General features: G+C 37.7%; 1 protein-coding gene and 1 long non-coding RNA gene across 2 annotated transcripts; both read right to left on the bottom strand.

Moving 5' to 3' along the window:
- Positions 1–1,364: 1,364 nt before the first annotated feature.
- On the bottom strand, positions 1,365–3,204 carry LOC111891503 (uncharacterized). Its single transcript, XR_006191517.1, has 3 exons — positions 2,733–3,204; positions 2,507–2,648; positions 1,365–1,798 (listed from the first exon to the last, which is right to left on the bottom strand). It is a non-coding gene; the product is annotated as an uncharacterized LOC111891503 (long non-coding RNA).
- An 8,455-nt stretch (positions 3,205–11,659) lies between these two features.
- LOC111891469 (PTI1-like tyrosine-protein kinase 2) lies at positions 11,660–13,127 on the bottom strand. The gene is made up of 2 exons (XM_023887531.3): positions 12,605–13,127; positions 11,660–12,529 (listed from the first exon to the last, which is right to left on the bottom strand). The coding sequence occupies exon 2, from the start codon at positions 12,468–12,470 to the stop codon at positions 11,883–11,885; it is 588 nt and encodes a 195-aa protein (XP_023743299.2). The 5' UTR covers positions 12,471–12,529; positions 12,605–13,127; the 3' UTR covers positions 11,660–11,882.
- Between the last annotated feature and the right edge of the window lie 6,330 nt (positions 13,128–19,457).

The following is a 19,457-nucleotide window of genomic DNA, read 5'->3' as shown; positions in this document are numbered from 1 at the left end:
GGGGTGTGACACTGGATACATATTCGCATGTTGCAAAATTAGTTACAATCAAGATGTAATTGATTATTGCAGCACAAAAATCATGGCCTCTTATTCGGTTAGATGTGAACAATGCATTTTTAAATGGCGATTTAGAAGAGGAAGTTTACATTCAGCTGCCACAAAGGTATTTACCACCAAATAATTCAAATTCAAAAGTTCCTCCTTTTTGGAAATTGGAGAAATCACTTTATGGTTTAAGACAAACACTTCACCAATGGTATGCTAAGTTCTCATCTTTTCTCATTTCTGAAGGTTTTACTCAATCTCAGTCAGATTCTTCTTTATTTACCAAAGGTCAAGATAGTAATTTTGTTGCTTTACTGGTATACGCGGATGATATAGTACTTACTGGTGCTTCACTTGAAGCAATTATTGACATCAAGAAACGATTGACTGATCGTTTTCGTCTGAAGGATTTGGGTACTTTAAAACATTTTCTAGGTCTTGAAATTGCCAGGTCACCTGATGAAATTGTGATTTCCCAACGTCAATATGTGTTGGATTTATTACAAGATGCAGGCATGTTAGCAGCTAAATTTGTCTCTTATCCTATGGATCCCAAACACAAATTTTCTGATTTTGAAGGTGAATTACTCTTAGATCCTTCTCAATTTAGGAAATTTTTTGTGACAACAACTCTGCCATACAATTAGCCACAAATCCAATTTTTCACGAACGTACAAAACATATTGAAATTGATTGTTATTTCGTACGATACAAAATTGTGGATAAAACAGTTAAGTTGATGCCCATTCATACATTGAATCAATTGGCTGACATTTTTACCATGCCTCTACCTTTTTCAAAAATGGAACCAATTATATCCAAGATGACGCGTAAAAATATTTTTAAGCCTCCATCTTGAGGGGGGATCTTGGGAGTGTCAACATGTTTGTGATCGTGGAAGTCAACATTAGCACATAATGCAGCAAGGAGAAAGTTTATGAAGGACTTAAAATGTAAATTATGTAAATAGAAGGTTGGATATGTAATTAGTTAGAAAGGTTGTTACAGTAATTAGTTTTCTTCTTGTCTGTATAAGAGAACAGTTTGTAATTCATTTCCAATTAATGAGAATGCAAGCTTTCATTTGTAAAACCCAGTCCTCACTTTCTTTTTGGAAATGCAACATCAGTTTCGTCTGTGTTCTTAACAGGTTGGAATATTGTGGAAATACAACATGCTTTACTCAATGTAGTTGCATATGATCTACTAACCAGTTACTTGATTTTTATTGACTTTGAACATGAGTACGGATAAGTATCCCAAAAATCTCAACAAGATATTAACTTTATATAGACATTCTACAAATGGATCAAGCATTCATTCATTACTATCTTCCCTACTTGTTAATTCGGTTGATTTCCAGGATTTTATACTTTACATTTACATGTCTATTAACATACGACCTATTATGCTTGACTTTTAAGAGTCAAACTGTTTTTGATTTCATTTTGATAGCAATGATGCAAGCCCTGCGCTATGTATTCCATTGATGGGCGTTTGTCTTGTTTTGCTTGAAGACAGTTTGAAATAAGTTGAGCGAACTTAAATGCTTCCTTTGAAGGATAATCAATATTTTGAAGTCGTGGGTCAATAATTATACTCAAATTAACCTCATCTGCTAGCAATGGAATAGCTCATTCCACCAGTTTTTGCTTTCCAAGGGGTCTCCTCTTATCATACACCTTCATCCCTGTTAGTATTTCTAACAATACCACTCCAAAAGCATATACTTCACTCTTGATTGCAAAACCTGTCAAAGTGGAGTTTGATTGGTCAGCCATTGACACATGTGTTTGGTATGATGGAATCATAGAAGGAATGTAATTGCTGGTTTCCTTGGTTGGAAAAGAAAAGATGTTAGGGTTGTCCAATGGAGTGGAATTGTGCATTCCTTAAGGAATTCAAATACATCCATTACGTTGATTTACATTCGTTAGACATGAGATGTTTTTCTTTTCATTCCATCATGGATTGGATTGAAAAATTATAATATAACCCATTCTTATTTATAAAATTTTAATTATGCTTTTTAGAATTCCATGATTTTAATTAAATATGATTTATTTACGGTAAATAAATAGAAATAATATATTTTCAATTATAATCTCATTTTGGTTTTGGTGAGCTTCTATTATGTCTAATCTTTTAGTATTATAAATAATAAATTCTATATTTATTTAGAGAAGTTATATATAAAATATTGTAAAAAGTATGCCTCGTATTTATATATACAATAGAAAATTTGTATAAAATTCATCCATTTCTACGGGTACTGTCTAGAAGATGTGGAATGTAATGACTCAATCCATTTCCTTTCTTATTCCATTACTTTGGTTATTCCATTCCATCCAACCAAAGGCTTTTAGCGGTTGGGGTAAGTCTCAAGTGTATGGTAAACAAATAGTTGTAATATCATTTTTAGATATGCAAAATATTTCACTTAGAAAGAAGAAGATACCATCTTCGGGTAGCCACAGTGGGTGAAGACCATCAAATGTGTTTGATTGGTAACAAAACGACTCGGGGGCTGCATAATAATATGCATCCAATTGGAAGTTTTGAGTAACGAAAGCAAAATCTGAAAGCCGAGCATTAAAATCCTGAAAATAAGCATGAGATATATAATCATATGAAAAGATAAACTAAAATTGATGTTAAAAAACGTTAATGAGAGTGTAACTTACCTTATCCACCAATATAAGATTGGTCTTAAATTGGCTATATGCTGGTTGGTTCCTTTTATGTAAATAGGCCAGGCCTTCGGCTGCTCCTATTGCTATTTTTAATCGTGCAACCCAAGAAACTGAAGTACGTGACTCTGCATATATAGTAACATAAGAAACGGTAAATGCAATTTTCAATCTTGCATATAAGTTAGGGGAGATTGTAGAAAGTAGCAACGGCTTTTACTCTTTTTACTAATACTTTACTTTTCACACATAATAGAAATATATTTACTCTAATTTACCAATAACAAAAATGTACATGCATTTTTTGTTTACGAATAATGGCAAATATCTATCTCATATCATAATAGTAATATACTAACATTCACTTTACAAATAATAGCAACATAGAAAAAGTTATGTGCTCATAATAACAACGTATTTACACCTTACCACAAATGGCAATATGTAACAAATAAAGTACAATGCTCATATCGGTAGAAAAATGTAATTAAATTCTTATAATTAATAGGTTAAAAATAAAGTAAGTTGCTATTATTGGTAAAGAAATATATGCACGTTGCTATTATTCGTAAGACCGTTAGAAAATAAGGCGGATAAAGCAAAGTAAGTTGCTATTGTTCACAATTTTCCATTTATTGCATACCAACCACTCAAATTATGCAAGACTATGACTGAAAGATATTTACAACTAAGTGGAAGGTATTCTTACCTCCGTAAAGATATCTATCCAAAGTTATCATAAACACAAAATAGTTCGTGATTATTCAGGCAATATCCAAAGAATTTTACAGGGTTCGGATGATTGAAATGTTCTAGTTTGATGTCCTGCTGCACAACCAAATTGTTAACTTAAGAAGCTAGAAAATATCAGAATGCTTGAAAAATATACGAGGCCCATTCATTATGCGATTTAAAGTAACTCCCACATCCTCATCATTTCAAATATTGAAAGTACCTTTCGTGTTGGAATCTCCATCTTCCTAATATACATCGCTAAACCATAACCATTTATTGTTGGTCCATACGTCCTTTCATTAACGCAACCTTTGTAGATGAAATCCGTTAGAGTTGGGGAATATTCCTTGTTCGTGAAATTGCCTGATGCAACTGCCAATTCAGTATATGTGAAGGTTCTATAACTTTTATTAGTACTATTGCTTCCTATTGTGGCATCAATTTCAATTGATATTTGTTTGTGGTGCACAATGAAATCCGATTTGCTTCTAATTTCAGCGTCAACACCTTTTTTTGTTGGCGAACATGTCCTTTCTGTTGGAATAGTGTCTAAGGCTGCAACTATATTAGGCAAGTATTTGACCCGATTGTGCATGGTCCTTTTGGGTTGCCTTCACCATAGCAATTTGATAGGATGATTTATTATGAGAGAATAGATATTATTAATATATTATGAGAATAATATAAGGAATAATAATATTGTTATTTGATTAATATAAGTCATAGATTAATTAATATTAATTTGGTGACTTAAAGAGATTAATTAAATAAGAGGGTATAAACTGTCAATTGTTTGATAGTTACACTTTGGGCTGTAAATCCTTTAGGGATAGAGGTTGGACGAATTCTAGGGCTTGGGATAACCCACAAATCGTCCAAGGCACTATCATGGAAAGGATTTGGATTGCTTTAAGGAAAGATTATCCAACTAGGGTTTAAGGGTGAAACCCTAGGAGCCTTACAAGTATAAATAGACCCCTAGGGCAAGGGAAATCGGCATCTCTACTAAAGCAAAGAAACCCTGGCCGATTTCTAATCCCTAACCTCTCTCTCAAATCATCCTCCTTGCTAGTTGGTGTTTGTAAGCCATTAGAGGAGTGACAATTGTGACTCTAGAGCTCCAAGACAACAAGATCAAACAAGAGATTCAAAGGTAAACTTCTAGATCTGATTTTGTATTGTTCTTATACCTAATTAGTCATTAGAAGTCTTGGATTCAAAGCATGTTTAATTAGAGAAACCTAGATCCAAGCATAGGGTTTGCATGTGCACATAGGAATGTTCATATGGCCAAAACTCATCAGTGGTATCAGAGCCTAGATTGGTTTCTATTAAATTGTTGCTTGTTTGTTTGAATCTTACTTGCAAAATTCGAAATTTATGTTTTTGAGTCATGGACTCGGCGAGTCCCATAGTGGACTCGACGAGTTGGCCTGACTCGGCGAGTCCAGTTGGGCACTCGGCGAGTCCGAGCGTCAGGAAGGGCCAAATTCGGGATTTTTTGATATTTATCTTATGGAAACTTGCATTTATCATATTAGATCAACCCTAATCCGATTTTTTTGATAAATATGACTATAATCTTGATCTAATTAAAGATATTTATCAATTAATAAAATATTTAATTTCCTTATGTGATAATTAATTAATTATTTTGATTAAATTGGTAAATTATTATGCAAGAAATCTTAAATAAATCAAATATGGATAATTATGGAATTAATTGTTAATTAAGATTATTTGTTATTTGATCCTCCATGTTTTAAATGTTTAAAACTTGTCCTCACGTTTTGAAATTTATGTTTTGTGATTAAAAGTTTTAATTTGGAAAATTTAAATTTCAAACCCTAGAATTTTACAAGTTTAAGATACAACCCTATACTAATATAATATTACAAGATTAATATATATATGTATAACTAAAATGCTAGTCTTACCGTTAGTAGGCCTCATTCACGAAGCCGATCTATAAGGTGGGTATAAGGTTGCGGCCTATAAAATGGCGCTTAATGGGTGTACACTCACACCCACCGCTTGCTTGATTGGTGGAGGGTCGTTAGCCGAACGGGTAGGATAGGGCAACCTCATCCTCTCATTAAAAGTATAATATGAAATACAAAGTAACTACATGTTTTTTAAAATTTCCCAATCTTAGTTACTTTAAGAAAAGTGAATTGATGCAATCCCATGAAATTACACTTTTCACCCTTGCTAAGAAGTTAGTGGAGCGTGTGTGGTTTACCGACACACTAATTGGTTCTAAGCAAAGGTGGCAAAGGGTGATTCATTGTTTATCATAGTTCGATGGAGCGTGTGTGGTTTACCGGCACATCGAATAGGTGATCGTTACAATGAAGGTACCATGTGAATTTGCCTGGTAATTCACACCCGCTTTGTGATCCTCGGTATCCCAGTTACAAACAAGAGGGGCATATCGAGATTTAAACATGCCATTGAAAAGTTTCAATGAATCTCATCTAAACCTAGGAATTCTCAAATTCATTTAGAACTTAAAGTTAGGTTTTCATGGTGGAGAATTAGTGAATCGTCATTCACTTACCTTCAAATTGTTTGCATGTTAGATTACGGCATCCCTTTTCTAATATGTAAATATTGTTGTTGGATCCTAGCCCTAATTTTCTTATTGGGTGATAATTAGGGATTCATATTCTAATCTATCTTTGTCCTTTCTATTTGTAGATGTCGAACGCGAACAACGCTGCTGGTAGTTCTTTCACATTGATGAGCCTTTGTCAAAAGGTCACTTTCGATGGGACGAACTTTAGCGGATGGATAAGATACATTCGCACAATTTCTCGCTACGAGGACTAGGAGTATGTCCTCGATGAGAAGCTCGAGAAAATCAACCCTGAAATCGCTACTCCGGCTGAAATGACCGCTTTTGAAACTCACGAGCATGATGCAACGAAGGTACATTGCATCATGATAGCCACTATGAACTCCGAATTCCAAAAGTCCTATGAGGACATGTACCCATACAAGATGCACCAAGACTTGTTGGAGAGATACCACCAAAACGCGAGACAAGAGCGTTATGAGATTTTCACTAACATGATTTCCGCTAAAATGGGTCATGTAGAGTCTCTTACCGTGCACCTGCAAAAGATGCAAAGGTATGTCGACCGTCTTCGCAAGTTGAATGTTGACTTCGGGGAAGACTTGGCGATCGACATGGTGCTTCACTCTTTGCCTCCAAGCTACAATCAATCTAGGATGACCTACCACATGAACAAAGAGAAGGTAACCCTAAGCAAACTCCAAGGTCTCTTGAGGGTCGCTGAGAGCAACTTCAAGGACAAGTCTGTTGCACCAACTCCCAATCCACCCGCTGCTCCTGTTTTGGCTATTGGACAAGGAAAGGGAAAGAAGAGGAAGGCTTCATCTAAGAACTATCGCAAGGTTAAAGACTAAGATGTTGCCTCTTTTAGTGGGACCAAAGTTGATCCTGCTAAGCCCTACCCTAACCCAAAGGAGGCAGAGTGCCACCACTTCCACAAGATAGGAGATTGGAAGAGAAGCTGCCCAGAGTACCTGCAAGCCATCAAGGAAGGAAAGATCAAGCCGTCTTTCGCAGGTATATACACAATTAAATCTAACGATTCATCTCATGCTATTTCTTGGGTTCTTGATACCGGTTGTGGTTACCACATTTGTTCTAATGTGCAGGGACTAAGAAGAAATAGAGATGTGGAGCATGGAAGGATTAATCTAATCATGGGGAACAGAAGATCGCCGCCTGTGACCAAGATTGGAGTGTATTCTTTAGTGCTTAGGAATTGTTTAAGTTTAGATTTGAACAGTTGTTGCTATTCGCCAGAAATGGCTAGAAACATCATTTCATTTCATGGTTTGTTTAGACAAGGTTTTAGATTTTCTTTTAATAATGAGAATGGTTCTATTTTGGCTTATCTAAATGGTGTCTTTTATTTTGAATCTATACCATGTAATGGAATTTATGAAACTGTTATGATTGTTGATAACTTAGGAAATGATGTTTTGAACATAGATTCTTCCAATAGTATGGATAGAGCATCCTTGTGGCATTGTCGTCTTGGACATGTCAATAAGAAACGCATAGCCCAACTCCAAAAGGATGGAGTGTTGGAGTCATTCAACCTTAGGGAAGATGACACATGCGAGTCTTGTTTACTTGGAAAGATGACTAAGTCACCCTTCACGAGTACGTGTGAAAGGGGTGAGGGTCTATTGGACCTAATACATACCGATGTATGTGGACCGTTTAGATCAACCACAAAGGATGGGAACCGCTTCTACGTGACTTTTACCGATGACTATAGTAGATATGGGTATATCTATTTGATCAAGCAAAAGTCAGAAACTTTTGAAAAGTTCAAAGAGTTCAAGAATGAAGTGGAGAATCACTTGGGCAGGAAAATCAAGATGCTTCGATCCGATCGAGGAGGAGAGTACCTAATTCTTGAATTCCACTATTATCTCAAGGAGTGTGGAATAGTTTCACAATTGACGCCAGCTAGGACACCACAATTGAATGGTGTGGCAGAAAGGTGTAATCGAACCTTATTGGATATGGTTCACTCTATGATGAGTCGTGCTTCACTACCTATCTCTTTTTGGGGGTATGCCTTAGAGACTGCCGCCCATATCCTTAACCGAGTCCCTATTAAGAAGGTTGCCAAAACACCTCACGAGATGTGGACAGGGAAAGCTCCCTCGTTAGCATATATCAAGGTTTAGGGTTGCGAGGCTTTCGTAAGACGAGATACTCACGACAAGCTCGAACCTCGTAGTGAGCGATGTAATTTCATCGGCTACCCGCAGAAATCCTTTGGATATCTCTTCTATAGGCCGAAGGACAATGTTGTCTTCGTTGCGAGGAGAGGAGTTTTCTAAGAGCGAGAACTCATAGGCCAAGGAGACAGTGGGATGCAAATCGAGCTTGAAGAGATTCAAGAGTCGATAGATGAAGGAACCTCTACCGCTGGCACTCAACCCGAGGAGGAAACTCCGGTTGAACCGATTGACGAATCCTTACCTTTTAGACGTTCCGAAAGAGTTAGAGTTCAACCCCAGTTTTATGGTTTTCATATTACTACCGAAGGGGACACGTATATTAGTGATGGTACACTAATAAACCTTGATGAACCTAATAGCTATAAGGAAGCCATGGCAGGCCCGGAGTCTGCAAAATGGAAAGAGGCAATGGATGGCGAGATCCAATCCATGTATGACAACCAAGTTTGGAATCTGGTTGATAATGTGCCCGGACGTAAGACCGTTGGGTGCAAATGGATCTTCAAGAAGAAGACCGACGTGGATGGAAAAGTACACACGTATAAGGCGCAATTGGTTGCGAAGGGCTTTACTCAAACTCCCGGAGTTGACTATAACGAGACCTTCTCACCAGTTGCGAAGATAAAATCTATTAGAGTGATGCTAGCTCTTGCCGCATTTCATGATTATGAGATTTGGCAAATGGATGTCAAGACCGCTTTCCTTAACGGGAAGTTGGCTGAGGATGTTTACATTGCTCAGCCAGAGGGGTTTGTGGATCCGAAGCATCCAAACAGTGTGTGCTTGAGAAGTCCGTTTGTGGACTTAAGCAAGCGTCTCGCAGATGGAATCTTTGCTTCGATGAGAAAGTCAAAGAGTTTGGATTTGTACGAAGCGAAGATGAATCGTGTGTATATGTCAAAGCCAGTGGGAGTATAGTTAGCTTTCTCGTTTTGTATGTCGATGACATACTACTCATAGGAAACGACGTCCCGACTCTGCAGGAAGTTAAGTCCTGGCTCGGGAAGTGCTTCGCTATGAAGGACCTCGGAGAGGCTTCCTATATTTTGGGAATAAGGATAGTGACAGAAAGAAGTAAGAGACTAATAGGACTTAGTCAGAACAGTTACTTAGAGAAGGTACTAAAATGTTTTAGTATGGAAAACTCGAAGAAGGGAGAATTACCGATACAAAGTAATGCCAAGTTGAGTAAGACTCAAAGTCCGAGTACCGAAGCTGAGATAGCTGAAATGAGCCGAGTTCCATACGCTTCCGCAGTTGGCTCAATCATGTACGCTATGACTTGTACTCGCCCTGATGTAGCTCTTGCTTTGAGCATGGTTAGTAAATATCAAGGGAACCCTGGCAGAGCTCATTGGGTTGCGGTGAAGAATATCCTTAAGTACCTTCGGAGGACGAAGGAATGGTTTTTAGTCCTCGGAGGGAGTGATGACTTGAAGGTGCGAGGGTATAGTGACGCCAGCTTTCAGACCGACAAGGACAACTACCGTTCGCAGTCGGGCTGGGTCTTTACCCTGAATGGAGGAGCAGTGACTTGGAAAAGTTCCAAACAAGAAACCGTAGCTGATTCAACGTGCGAATCAGAGTACATTGCAGCGAGCGAAGCGTCGAAGGAGGCGATATGGTTGAAGAACTTCATTGGTGATCTTGGAGTTGTACCTGCCATAAAGGAGCCCATGGAGATTTTCTGTGATAATGAAGGAGCGGTTGCCTTGACCATGGAACCGAGAGATCATGGTAGATCACGACACATCGACATAAAATATCACTTTATTAGACATCGTGTAGAAGAAGGACAACTCGTAGTGAAGAGGATATCATCAGAAGATAACCCAGCAGATCCGCTTACGAAGGGACTGAGTAGGGTTAAGCACTTGTAGCATGCTAGGAGTATTGGGCTGAAGGATGATATTAGCATAGATTAGATAGTATTAGAAACGTGTAATAGATAAATGTAATTAACATTTGATGATTAAATAAAGGAGTTTTATTTATGTGTAATGTTACTATCTTATGTTAATTATTTAACTATTGTTTCATTTTGCATGTTTTAACTTCCAGAATAATTGAGTTTATTAAGAATAATCGAATTATTCAAATTGTCCACAATCGTTCATATGTTGGAAGTAGATATGAATGAAGATTGTCATGAATTGGTGTGTAGATTGTCTAAATGGTATTAGACATAGCAAAGGGTTGCTGCAACATTCATGAGTGCTTATGAACTAGTTTTGAGCATTGGAACAAACCCGCGCTTGCTGGAATCACCTTATGGAATATGATATAAAAGGGTGATCGCAAGACGATAATATCATATAGTCTTAAAACCTAGATATATGGTTTGTTATTTGTTAATTGATTGTACATTGATAATGCGAAAACGCATCAGTAACTCGGTGTTATAAAACGCATTGTTGTGTATAGTTGATTAATGAATAAGTAAATGCATATAAGTCGAAGTTTATCGGTTACTTTATCCCAAGAGGGTAAAAACGATATCTCGGCCGCTCGATGATTTGATTCGACTTATGTGTCGGGCCCGGTCAGAACTGAATTAATGTGTTCGATTAAGTTCTATGTCAAATAAATCAGAGATCGAGAAACCTAAATGCTTGACTACTCATTCCATAGAAATTGTCAGCATGATATCTAACAGATGACTGTACGATCCCTTATCTAAAGGACAAGATTGATTACATAAGAGTTTGACAGCGTCTTTGAGAGCTACGATTACAAATCGAATTGTACTTGTGCATATAGTTACTAGACTTATCCAAGTGGGAGACTGTTGGAATAGTGTCTAAGGCTGCAACTATATTAGGGAAGTATTTGACCCGATTGTGCATGGTCCTTTTGGGTTGCCTTCACCATAACAACTTGATAGGATGATTTATTATGAGAGAATAGATATTATTAATATATTATGAGAATAATATAAGGAATAATAATATTTTTATTTGATTAATATAAGTCATAGATTAATTAATATTAATTTGGTGACTTAAAGAGATTAATTAAATAAGAGGGTATAAATTGTCAGTTGTTTGATAGTTACACTTTGGGCTGTAAATCCTTTAGGGATAGAGGTTGGACGAATTCTAGGGCATGGGATAAGCCACAAATCATCCAAGGCATTATCATGGAAAGGATTTGGATTGCTTTAAGGAAAGATTATCCAACTAGGGTTTAAGGGTAAAACCCTAGGAGCCTTACAAGTATAAATAGACCCCTAGGGCAAGGGAAATCGGCATCTCTGCTAAAGCAAAGAAACCCTGGCCGATTTCTAATCCCTAACCTCTCTCTCAAATCATCCTCCTCGCTATTTGGTGTTTGTAAGCCATTAGAGGAGTGACAATTGTGACTCTAGAGCACCAAGACAACAAGATCAAACAAGAGATTCAAAGGTAAACTTCTAGATCTGATTTTGTATTGTTCTTATACCTAATTAGTCATTAGAAGTCTTGGATTCAAAGCATGTTTAATTAGAGAAACCTAGATCCAAGCATTAGGGTTTGCATGTGCACATAGGAATGTTCATATGGCCAAAACCCATCACTTTCATCTACCCAACCTTTAAAAATGGATTCATTAAAATCTGGCGAATGTTCCTCGTCCTCAAAAACCATTTGTTTCACTTACCAATTCAGCATATGAGAAAGTTCTAGAACTTTTATAAGGATTTTTTCGTATTGCAGCATTATCTTCATCTAATATTGGTTTACGATGCGCAATGAAATCAGATTTGCTTCGAATTGCAGCAACAACTAGTTTCCCAATGAAAAGAGATTTTACCTTGTAAATGAATCCTTCATCATCAACAACCGAATTGGCGCTTTCTCTTTCTTGTGAAAGAATAGACTCGAGCGTGACCATAACCTCTGCCATGGTAGGGCGGTGTTTAGGTTGGGTGTGTAAACAATGGCCTGCTACGCTTGCAAACTCCTTCAAGTATTTTCTGGAGATTTGTCCGATTAGTCTCGGGTCAATAATTCGATTGAGTTTTCCCTCTTTGATTTTGTGCTGAGCCCAACTTGCCAAACCCCACTGGTCTTCCTCAAGGGTTGAATCAACCGCTTTTCTCCCAGACAATACCTCAAACATTACAACCCCAAATGCATAAACATCGGATTTTCTTGTCAATTTTCCGGTGTAGAAGTAGCATGGATCCATATACCCAAATGTCCCTTTCACAGCTGTGCTCATATGAGTTCGTGTCTGATCTATTACCCCAACTTTAGCCAATCCGAAATCTGAAATTTTAGCTGCAAAGTTTGCATCCATCAAAATATTAGAGGTTTTCACATCACGATGTATGACTCCATGTTGAGTTGATGTACCTGTGTGAAGTTAGTCTAATCCTCGAGCTGCTCCTACACATATCTTCAGTAGTTGTAACCAGGATAAAGAAGAATCCGATGAGAGAAGATGATCTTCAAGTGTTCCATTTGGCATGAACTCATAAACGAGGACCATCTCTTTTTCTTCATAGCAATAACCAATTAAGGATACGAGATTACCATGTCGCAGCTTAGAGAGGACCTTGACTTCCGACTCAAATTCATTGGCTCCTTGATTGGACATGGAGTGCAATCATTTGACTGCAACTTCGGTCATTGACCCGGTTTTGGAACATTTATACACCTTGCCGAATCCTCCCTGGCCAATTACTAAAGCCTCATCGAAGTTTTGGGTTGCCGATTCAATCTCAGAAAGAGTAAAACGTTGACATGTTTGGCCTGGGAGTATGAAAGAGGAGTGGCTATCTTTGATAGGTGTGGATAACATCTTGGGTGGCTTCTCCGTACCGGACCTTTGATTCTTCACAACGATATCTCTTGTATCTAAAAAAGGAGCTTCAGATTTGCCGAAGTGCACTCTGATTTTGTCTGGTTGTTATTGTGTTGCTAACGGATGTCTATTAACTCTTGACATTGTTGGTCTTCAAGTAATTTCCTTTTTTTGTCGATTCGTTTTAATTCTCTTTTTAACGGCAAAACTTTTTTGGCCGGCGGAGATTTTAAAATAATTTCTCTTTCAGATAATATATAATAAGAATCAGAATAACTTGATTATATATTTTTTAGACAAAAAAAAAGAAAAATAATCAACTTTTCTAATCATTTTCTTAGCATAACCAAAATTTTTTAAAAATGACCTATCTAGCCAACAAAATCGCATAAGAATTTTTAATGGACCGCAGTGTTATGTATTACTATTAGGTTACAATTAGGTTACAATGACCTTTCAGTAGACTTCGATTTTCTCATCACTGTCTCACTAATAGTGCCATGTATTAAAAGAGAAAGTCATATATGCTACAGTTAGTTCAAGTCTATAGTGATCTAGCTACGATAATAAATGTTAGGTAGTAATATTAGTTCACTCTTCTACACCACTGTCACAAGATCCGAAGCCGAAAGTATGAAGGACGAATCAACGATGACTGTTACATATGGAAATGAGTTCAGTCCTCATTGTCTTCTTCTTCACATTCACACAGATGTTCTCCGTCGTACAATATTGATTTATTTCTCAACAAAAACTAGGTATGCCAGGCAACATAGAAAACCAAAATTATGTTAGACAAATACACATCATCCATCATATCATCGTTGACAATAGCTAGATACTTTCGAAACAAACTAATCATCTATTTGTACAACATAATAGAAGAAAACAAATGCCAAAACTCCAAACAAATACAAATCCAATAATCCAAACGCTCTACAAACTATTACAGTGGAAGAACAACTGCACAACACACTAGTACAAAACAGGGCTATATCAACGTGAAAAAGACATTTTATGTTGGTTTTTTTTTGGAGAACATGAGAGGAAAGGTTGTGTCATTATAGATAAGTTACGTTGTCCTACAATTGTAGTGAGTATAACCTATGAATACCCATTATTATAAGTCAAACCCGTTATTATATGGTAGAGTGATTTTGGAGATATATCTATCTTATTTTGAACCGTTGTTAGTAATACACCTATAGTGATGTGTTTTTTCATATAGAGTGATAAATTTAAACTTACGGTGACCGTTTACAAATATTATCGCAGTAATTGTTGACTTTAATTTGGAGACAGGAATGTAATTAAACTGTATGAATAACTTAACTTTTCTAACATGTTTAATCGTTTATCATTACTATTGTTTATATATACCGACAAATAAAATTTTAAGAGGTCAGCAAAAATGATCTATAGTAACATGTTATTTCTCTTATTATGATAATTGATCAATTTTGGTGACATGTATAATATTATATCATGAATATTGTGAACGGTTACTCACTCATTAACAATTAAACAGTGAGCATAAAATACTTATAGTGATATGTTTTTTTTCCTAAAGAGTGATTATTGTTTACTTATCGTAACCATTTATAAATATTATCGCGACCATTGTTTACTTTTGGAGACACAAATGTAATTAAGTTGTAAGGATAAGTTATATTTCCTAATATGTTTAATTGTTTATCATTACTGTTGTTTACATACACCAATAAATAAAAGTTTAAGACGATACAAAAAATGATCTATACTAACATGTTATTTCTGTTATTATAATAATTGATCACTTTTAGTGACATGTTTAATTTGCACAAATAAGGTGGTTGGAGAGACACATATAAAAAATTAAGCATATGTTTTCCGGAAAATGGCGGATGGAGCATAAAGGAGACTGAGGCGATAGGTAGTAGCAACAGACGACCCGTATGACCGGCACCGACAAGAAGGGATAAATCAGTGAGGACGAAGGAGACACATAAGAAACATGTTAGGGGGTGAAGATCGGTGAGGTAAGCATGCAATTATTAGATTTTCTTTTCCTTTTTAGGGGTGTTTGAGATTGCTTAGTTAAAAGTGAACACAACTATTTTTTTTTATAAAAAGGTGTATTAATTTATCTGGTTGTAAAGCGTAGTTTTTATAAAAATGTTTGAATTAACTTATTCGATATAAAAACTTTCACAAGTTGATAAGTTGATTTTAATATTTGGTAATTTCTAGTTATACGTGTAAAATGACCAAATATGATATCACAAAGAACAATGAGCTTCTTACGTAGCGGCGTGACAAGGGAAGAAAACATATTCTTTTTAAACCACGTGATCTTGTATGGCTACACTTATGAAAGCGGCGTTTTCAATCTAAACGACCTACGAAGTTAGATCCCCAGTCGGATGGTCCATTCAAGGTTCTTGCAAAGGTGAATGATAATTTCTATAATGTTCGAAGTTAGATCCCTCGTTGGACGGTCTGTTCAAGGTTCTTGCAAAGGTGAATGATAATTGCTATAAAATTGACCAGTTTCGGCTACCATTAATGTTGCAAATCTTCAACCTTATTATGACCCTAAAGAAACGCTTCCAAGTTTGAGGACAAACTCTTTGAAAGACAGTGAGAATGATAAGGATGCACTAGCCCATGAGCCATTAACACCAGGCCCAATCAGAACTGGGTCAACTTGGCCAAATTGGATGCAAGACACTTACTCCACGATCAGGACTAGATCCCCATGTTTTTGTTCCATGGCTTCTAGTTGTTGCATTTTATTAATTCCCACTTATTTTATTTTGTTTTTAAGTTATCAAATTAGAAGTTTACAATTCCACAAGTGTAGGAAACGGGTGATCATGTAGTTAGCAGTTATTTACCTTTCACAACTTATGTATTGAAAAAAAACAAGGGAAATTGTAGATTTTCGAAGTTCAAAATTTCATTCTCTATAATCATAAGGTAATTTTATTACATTTATATTCTAAAATTAGGTGTCACACCCCCGAACCAAACGACGAAAATGTCCATGGGCTTGTGTGTGACTTCATCTTGAAATATCATCGCAATGGATATAAATGAAACATAACATCATCATCACCATGCATAATATAATACAACTATCATTGTTTACATCAAGTACAATCTTTTAAATTACATGACCAAAACATTCGGTATATGATGTGATGAGTTATAAAAACTCTTTTGATCGATTAGATCTTTGTAACAGGTAAATAAAGAACGTAAAAACAGTGAAATAAAACACAAGTATGGATCTGAATGATTCGATTACTCAATCCTCAGCAGAGCTCGACTAAGAACTTCCGCTGTAGAGGATTCTAGGGTTACAAAACAAGAACGATGAATATGCTTGAAATTACTTATCTAATCGTTTCTAATCCTTTTTTTCTAGGATGCATGCAAGCATCTATTTATAATAAACCCTACAAAACTCACGGATGGACAGGCCCATACCGGAGATAAACATTGGACTAGCTAACGAGCCCAATAGACGCAACACAATACTGGACCTAACAATCTCCCCCTTTGCGTCAATTGGGAGCGAGACTGTCATTTCTTCTTGCTTGGACCAGCTGCTGGAACCTTCTTGGTTGTATCAAACAGACGCGAGATAAGCACAAGGATAGTCTGTCTGAAGCGAATGTACCATTGAATCATGTCGTCAAAGTACTTTTTATCATCCGCTGTGTTCTGCTTGCACCGATGGATAATCCCTAAGACATGTTCCAGACATGCAGTGGTATAGAGAAGTTTGTCTGCCAAAGCGAAAAGACATTTCTGGCCTTTGTTTCTGGTAAACATAACGGAGTTTCTCTTTGGGTCTATCTTTCCCATCTGCATCATGTTTAGGTCACTTGCTGAGCCAACAGGAGGTATGGTAGGCTTTTTCTTGAATACGCTCGCTACCTCCTGATCCATCTTGGCGACTTCCATTATATAGCAGACAAGCATCCTCTTGAAGTGGTCGATGATCGGACCATATTCAGCTTCATTTGTAAGAAGGATGTTGTGCAAGATGATCCAGTCGTGTGGATTCAAGTTGGGAAGATCAGCAAGCGAGAGGGCATGTTCGGTCTTAGCAGATCCCCTTAGCACCTTAAACCGAACGTTGGTGAAGTTTCCTTCCCTGTACGGCTTCAAAACCCGAACATTGATAATCTTCTGAGCGCTCCATGTTTGGTACTGTGGTTGAGCGGCCCTCAGATAGAAATCGACTAAGTCCCGATCAACCTTTGGATGAGGATGAGGGAACTCAACGGTGTTGTCAAAGGCATGGAATACAAACGCCTTTCGGGTTAGTGGCATGTCGAACTGAGAATCGACAGTGTTAGAACGATCTAAAGAGATCACCGGTTCTAGCCACAAGATGCTAGGTGTTTCGATGGCTTCTTTCAGTAGCTTCTCAAGAGTCCAAGGAGGAAAAAGAGTTTTCCTGCTCTCGAGAAGGTCGTGAGCTTCTTTTTGTCTTCTTTCGGCTTCTTCAGCCTCTCTAGCTACACGAGCACTGATGTCTGCATCTTTATCTCGACCCTGTCTCTTCAAAAGATCGACAATCGTCTCCTTATCATCATCGTCGCTCTCCTCAGCAATTTTCTTGCCCTTGTCTTTCACACCGGAACCTGAGGCTTGGCCTACTGGAGGAGGTTCGGTTATGTGAGTTGTTGTTGAAGTAGGAGGCGGTTGAGACACATTCTCTTTTTCTCCCCCTTGTTTCGGAATGGACACGAAATGAAGGAGCCCTTCAATCTTGCTCAGGAGAGAGAGAGGGCAGGAGCAAGTTTTTCCGCAAGGGCACGCCTCATAGAGTAGTTGAGGATCGGGTCATGTGCTTCCAGGATGTTGGAAATGGATGCGTGGACATCCGAAACACACGAAGAAATTATCTCTCTTTCAGATCGAAGAGACTCAATCTCCTGTTGAGAGGTGGATAGTTGAATACTCTTGACCTTAAGAGCGGTAGTCTTCCTTGCAAGAGCATCCATGAGAGAGTTCTCAGCAGCTAAGTCTTCTTGAAGCTTGGAGAGGCGCTCCTCAATGGTTGTTTTGAAGGCTGAGTTGTCGTCAGAGAGAGTTTGACGAAAAGAAGCGAACGACTTCAACTCTGATGCAACTGATGTAGCCTGCTGGTTGACAATTGGTTCCAACGTTGTTTTGGTGGCTGCAACAGTTTCCTGTAAAGATTGTAACAGAGAAGAAGCATCAATAAATAGTTTATCGACTTTTTCGGTCGCTGCCTCACAGGCTTTGGTTGAGGCATCAATGGCTGCAGTAGCGGAATCAAGAGAAACTTGATGAGCTTTGGAAAAAGCATCAACAGTTTTCTGTATGACAACTTCAGAGATGGAGGATTCGGATGTAGAAGATGAGGCGATGAGCGAATCAATTTTATCGTGAAGCTCCTTGAGATGCCTCTTTGTGACAGGAGCATCATCATCATTGTCACTCTGAACCTGAAACGGACTGTAATAGACCGAATCGAAGGTCATGTCCTCCCCGCCAAGGAATTGTTCTTCACTCTCAGCTGCATGAGCAGTAGATGATGGTGGTGGTGAAGCTGGAGGCTCGGTAGTAAAGGTAGGTTCAGGTTGGGTGGTATGTTCGGTTGTTGGTGTGGGTTCGGGTGCTGAGGTGGATTTGGGTGCGTCAGTATGAACCCCCGTATCAGATACGTTGGTTCTTACTTCTGCAGTGGTGGTGGTTGCTTCGGTAAAGATGGGAGGTGGTACTGGGATGGAGGTGGAAGGTATTTCAATGGTGGAAGTTATGGGTGCAGTAAAGAGGTAAACAAAGGTTTACGCTAACTTTTATACTGTGGGTAGAGGAGAGAGAAGAATCTTTCCCAAATCTTCGAGTGAAATACGAAGAGTTATTCGGAGGCGATGGACGTGTGACAGTTGGTATTGCCGATGATTACGCATGAGAGAGAGTTTCAGTCCCGATTTACACGCCTTCCCATCAGGCTCCATTTTTAGATGAAACGGTTCCAATTCGCACGCCTGGCCTTCTAGCGCCGTTTGAAATCAAATCAATTTGATTCCCGCCTGAGTCAACATTTTATCATCTTATCCTTTTAGAGTTAACAGTATCTTTAAAGCAAAATTACCCACGTGGATTAATATTAACCACAACCCGTTTATAACTGCCAATCCCATTCAAATGCCTTGTAACTAATGAAATCAGATTTTTGGAAAATCAAAAAGATTTTCGTGCTTAGTGTGTAAAATAAAAAGAAATAAAGCAACACATTTGAGGGATTATGTGATGTCAATAAAGACACGAAACAATGGATCCCGGGCACGAATCTCTTCCTTCAAAGTCAAGAGAGACCTTAAAGTGTTTGTGTGGTTTCCCGTTGCATAACGATCAGACACTTATTAAGAAGTG

Source organism: Lactuca sativa, chromosome 4, assembly GCF_002870075.4.
Source record: "Lactuca sativa cultivar Salinas chromosome 4, Lsat_Salinas_v11, whole genome shotgun sequence".
In the NCBI taxonomy this organism is placed as follows: domain Eukaryota; kingdom Viridiplantae; phylum Streptophyta; class Magnoliopsida; order Asterales; family Asteraceae; genus Lactuca; species Lactuca sativa.
This window is presented reverse-complemented; position numbering and strand designations above follow the sequence as displayed.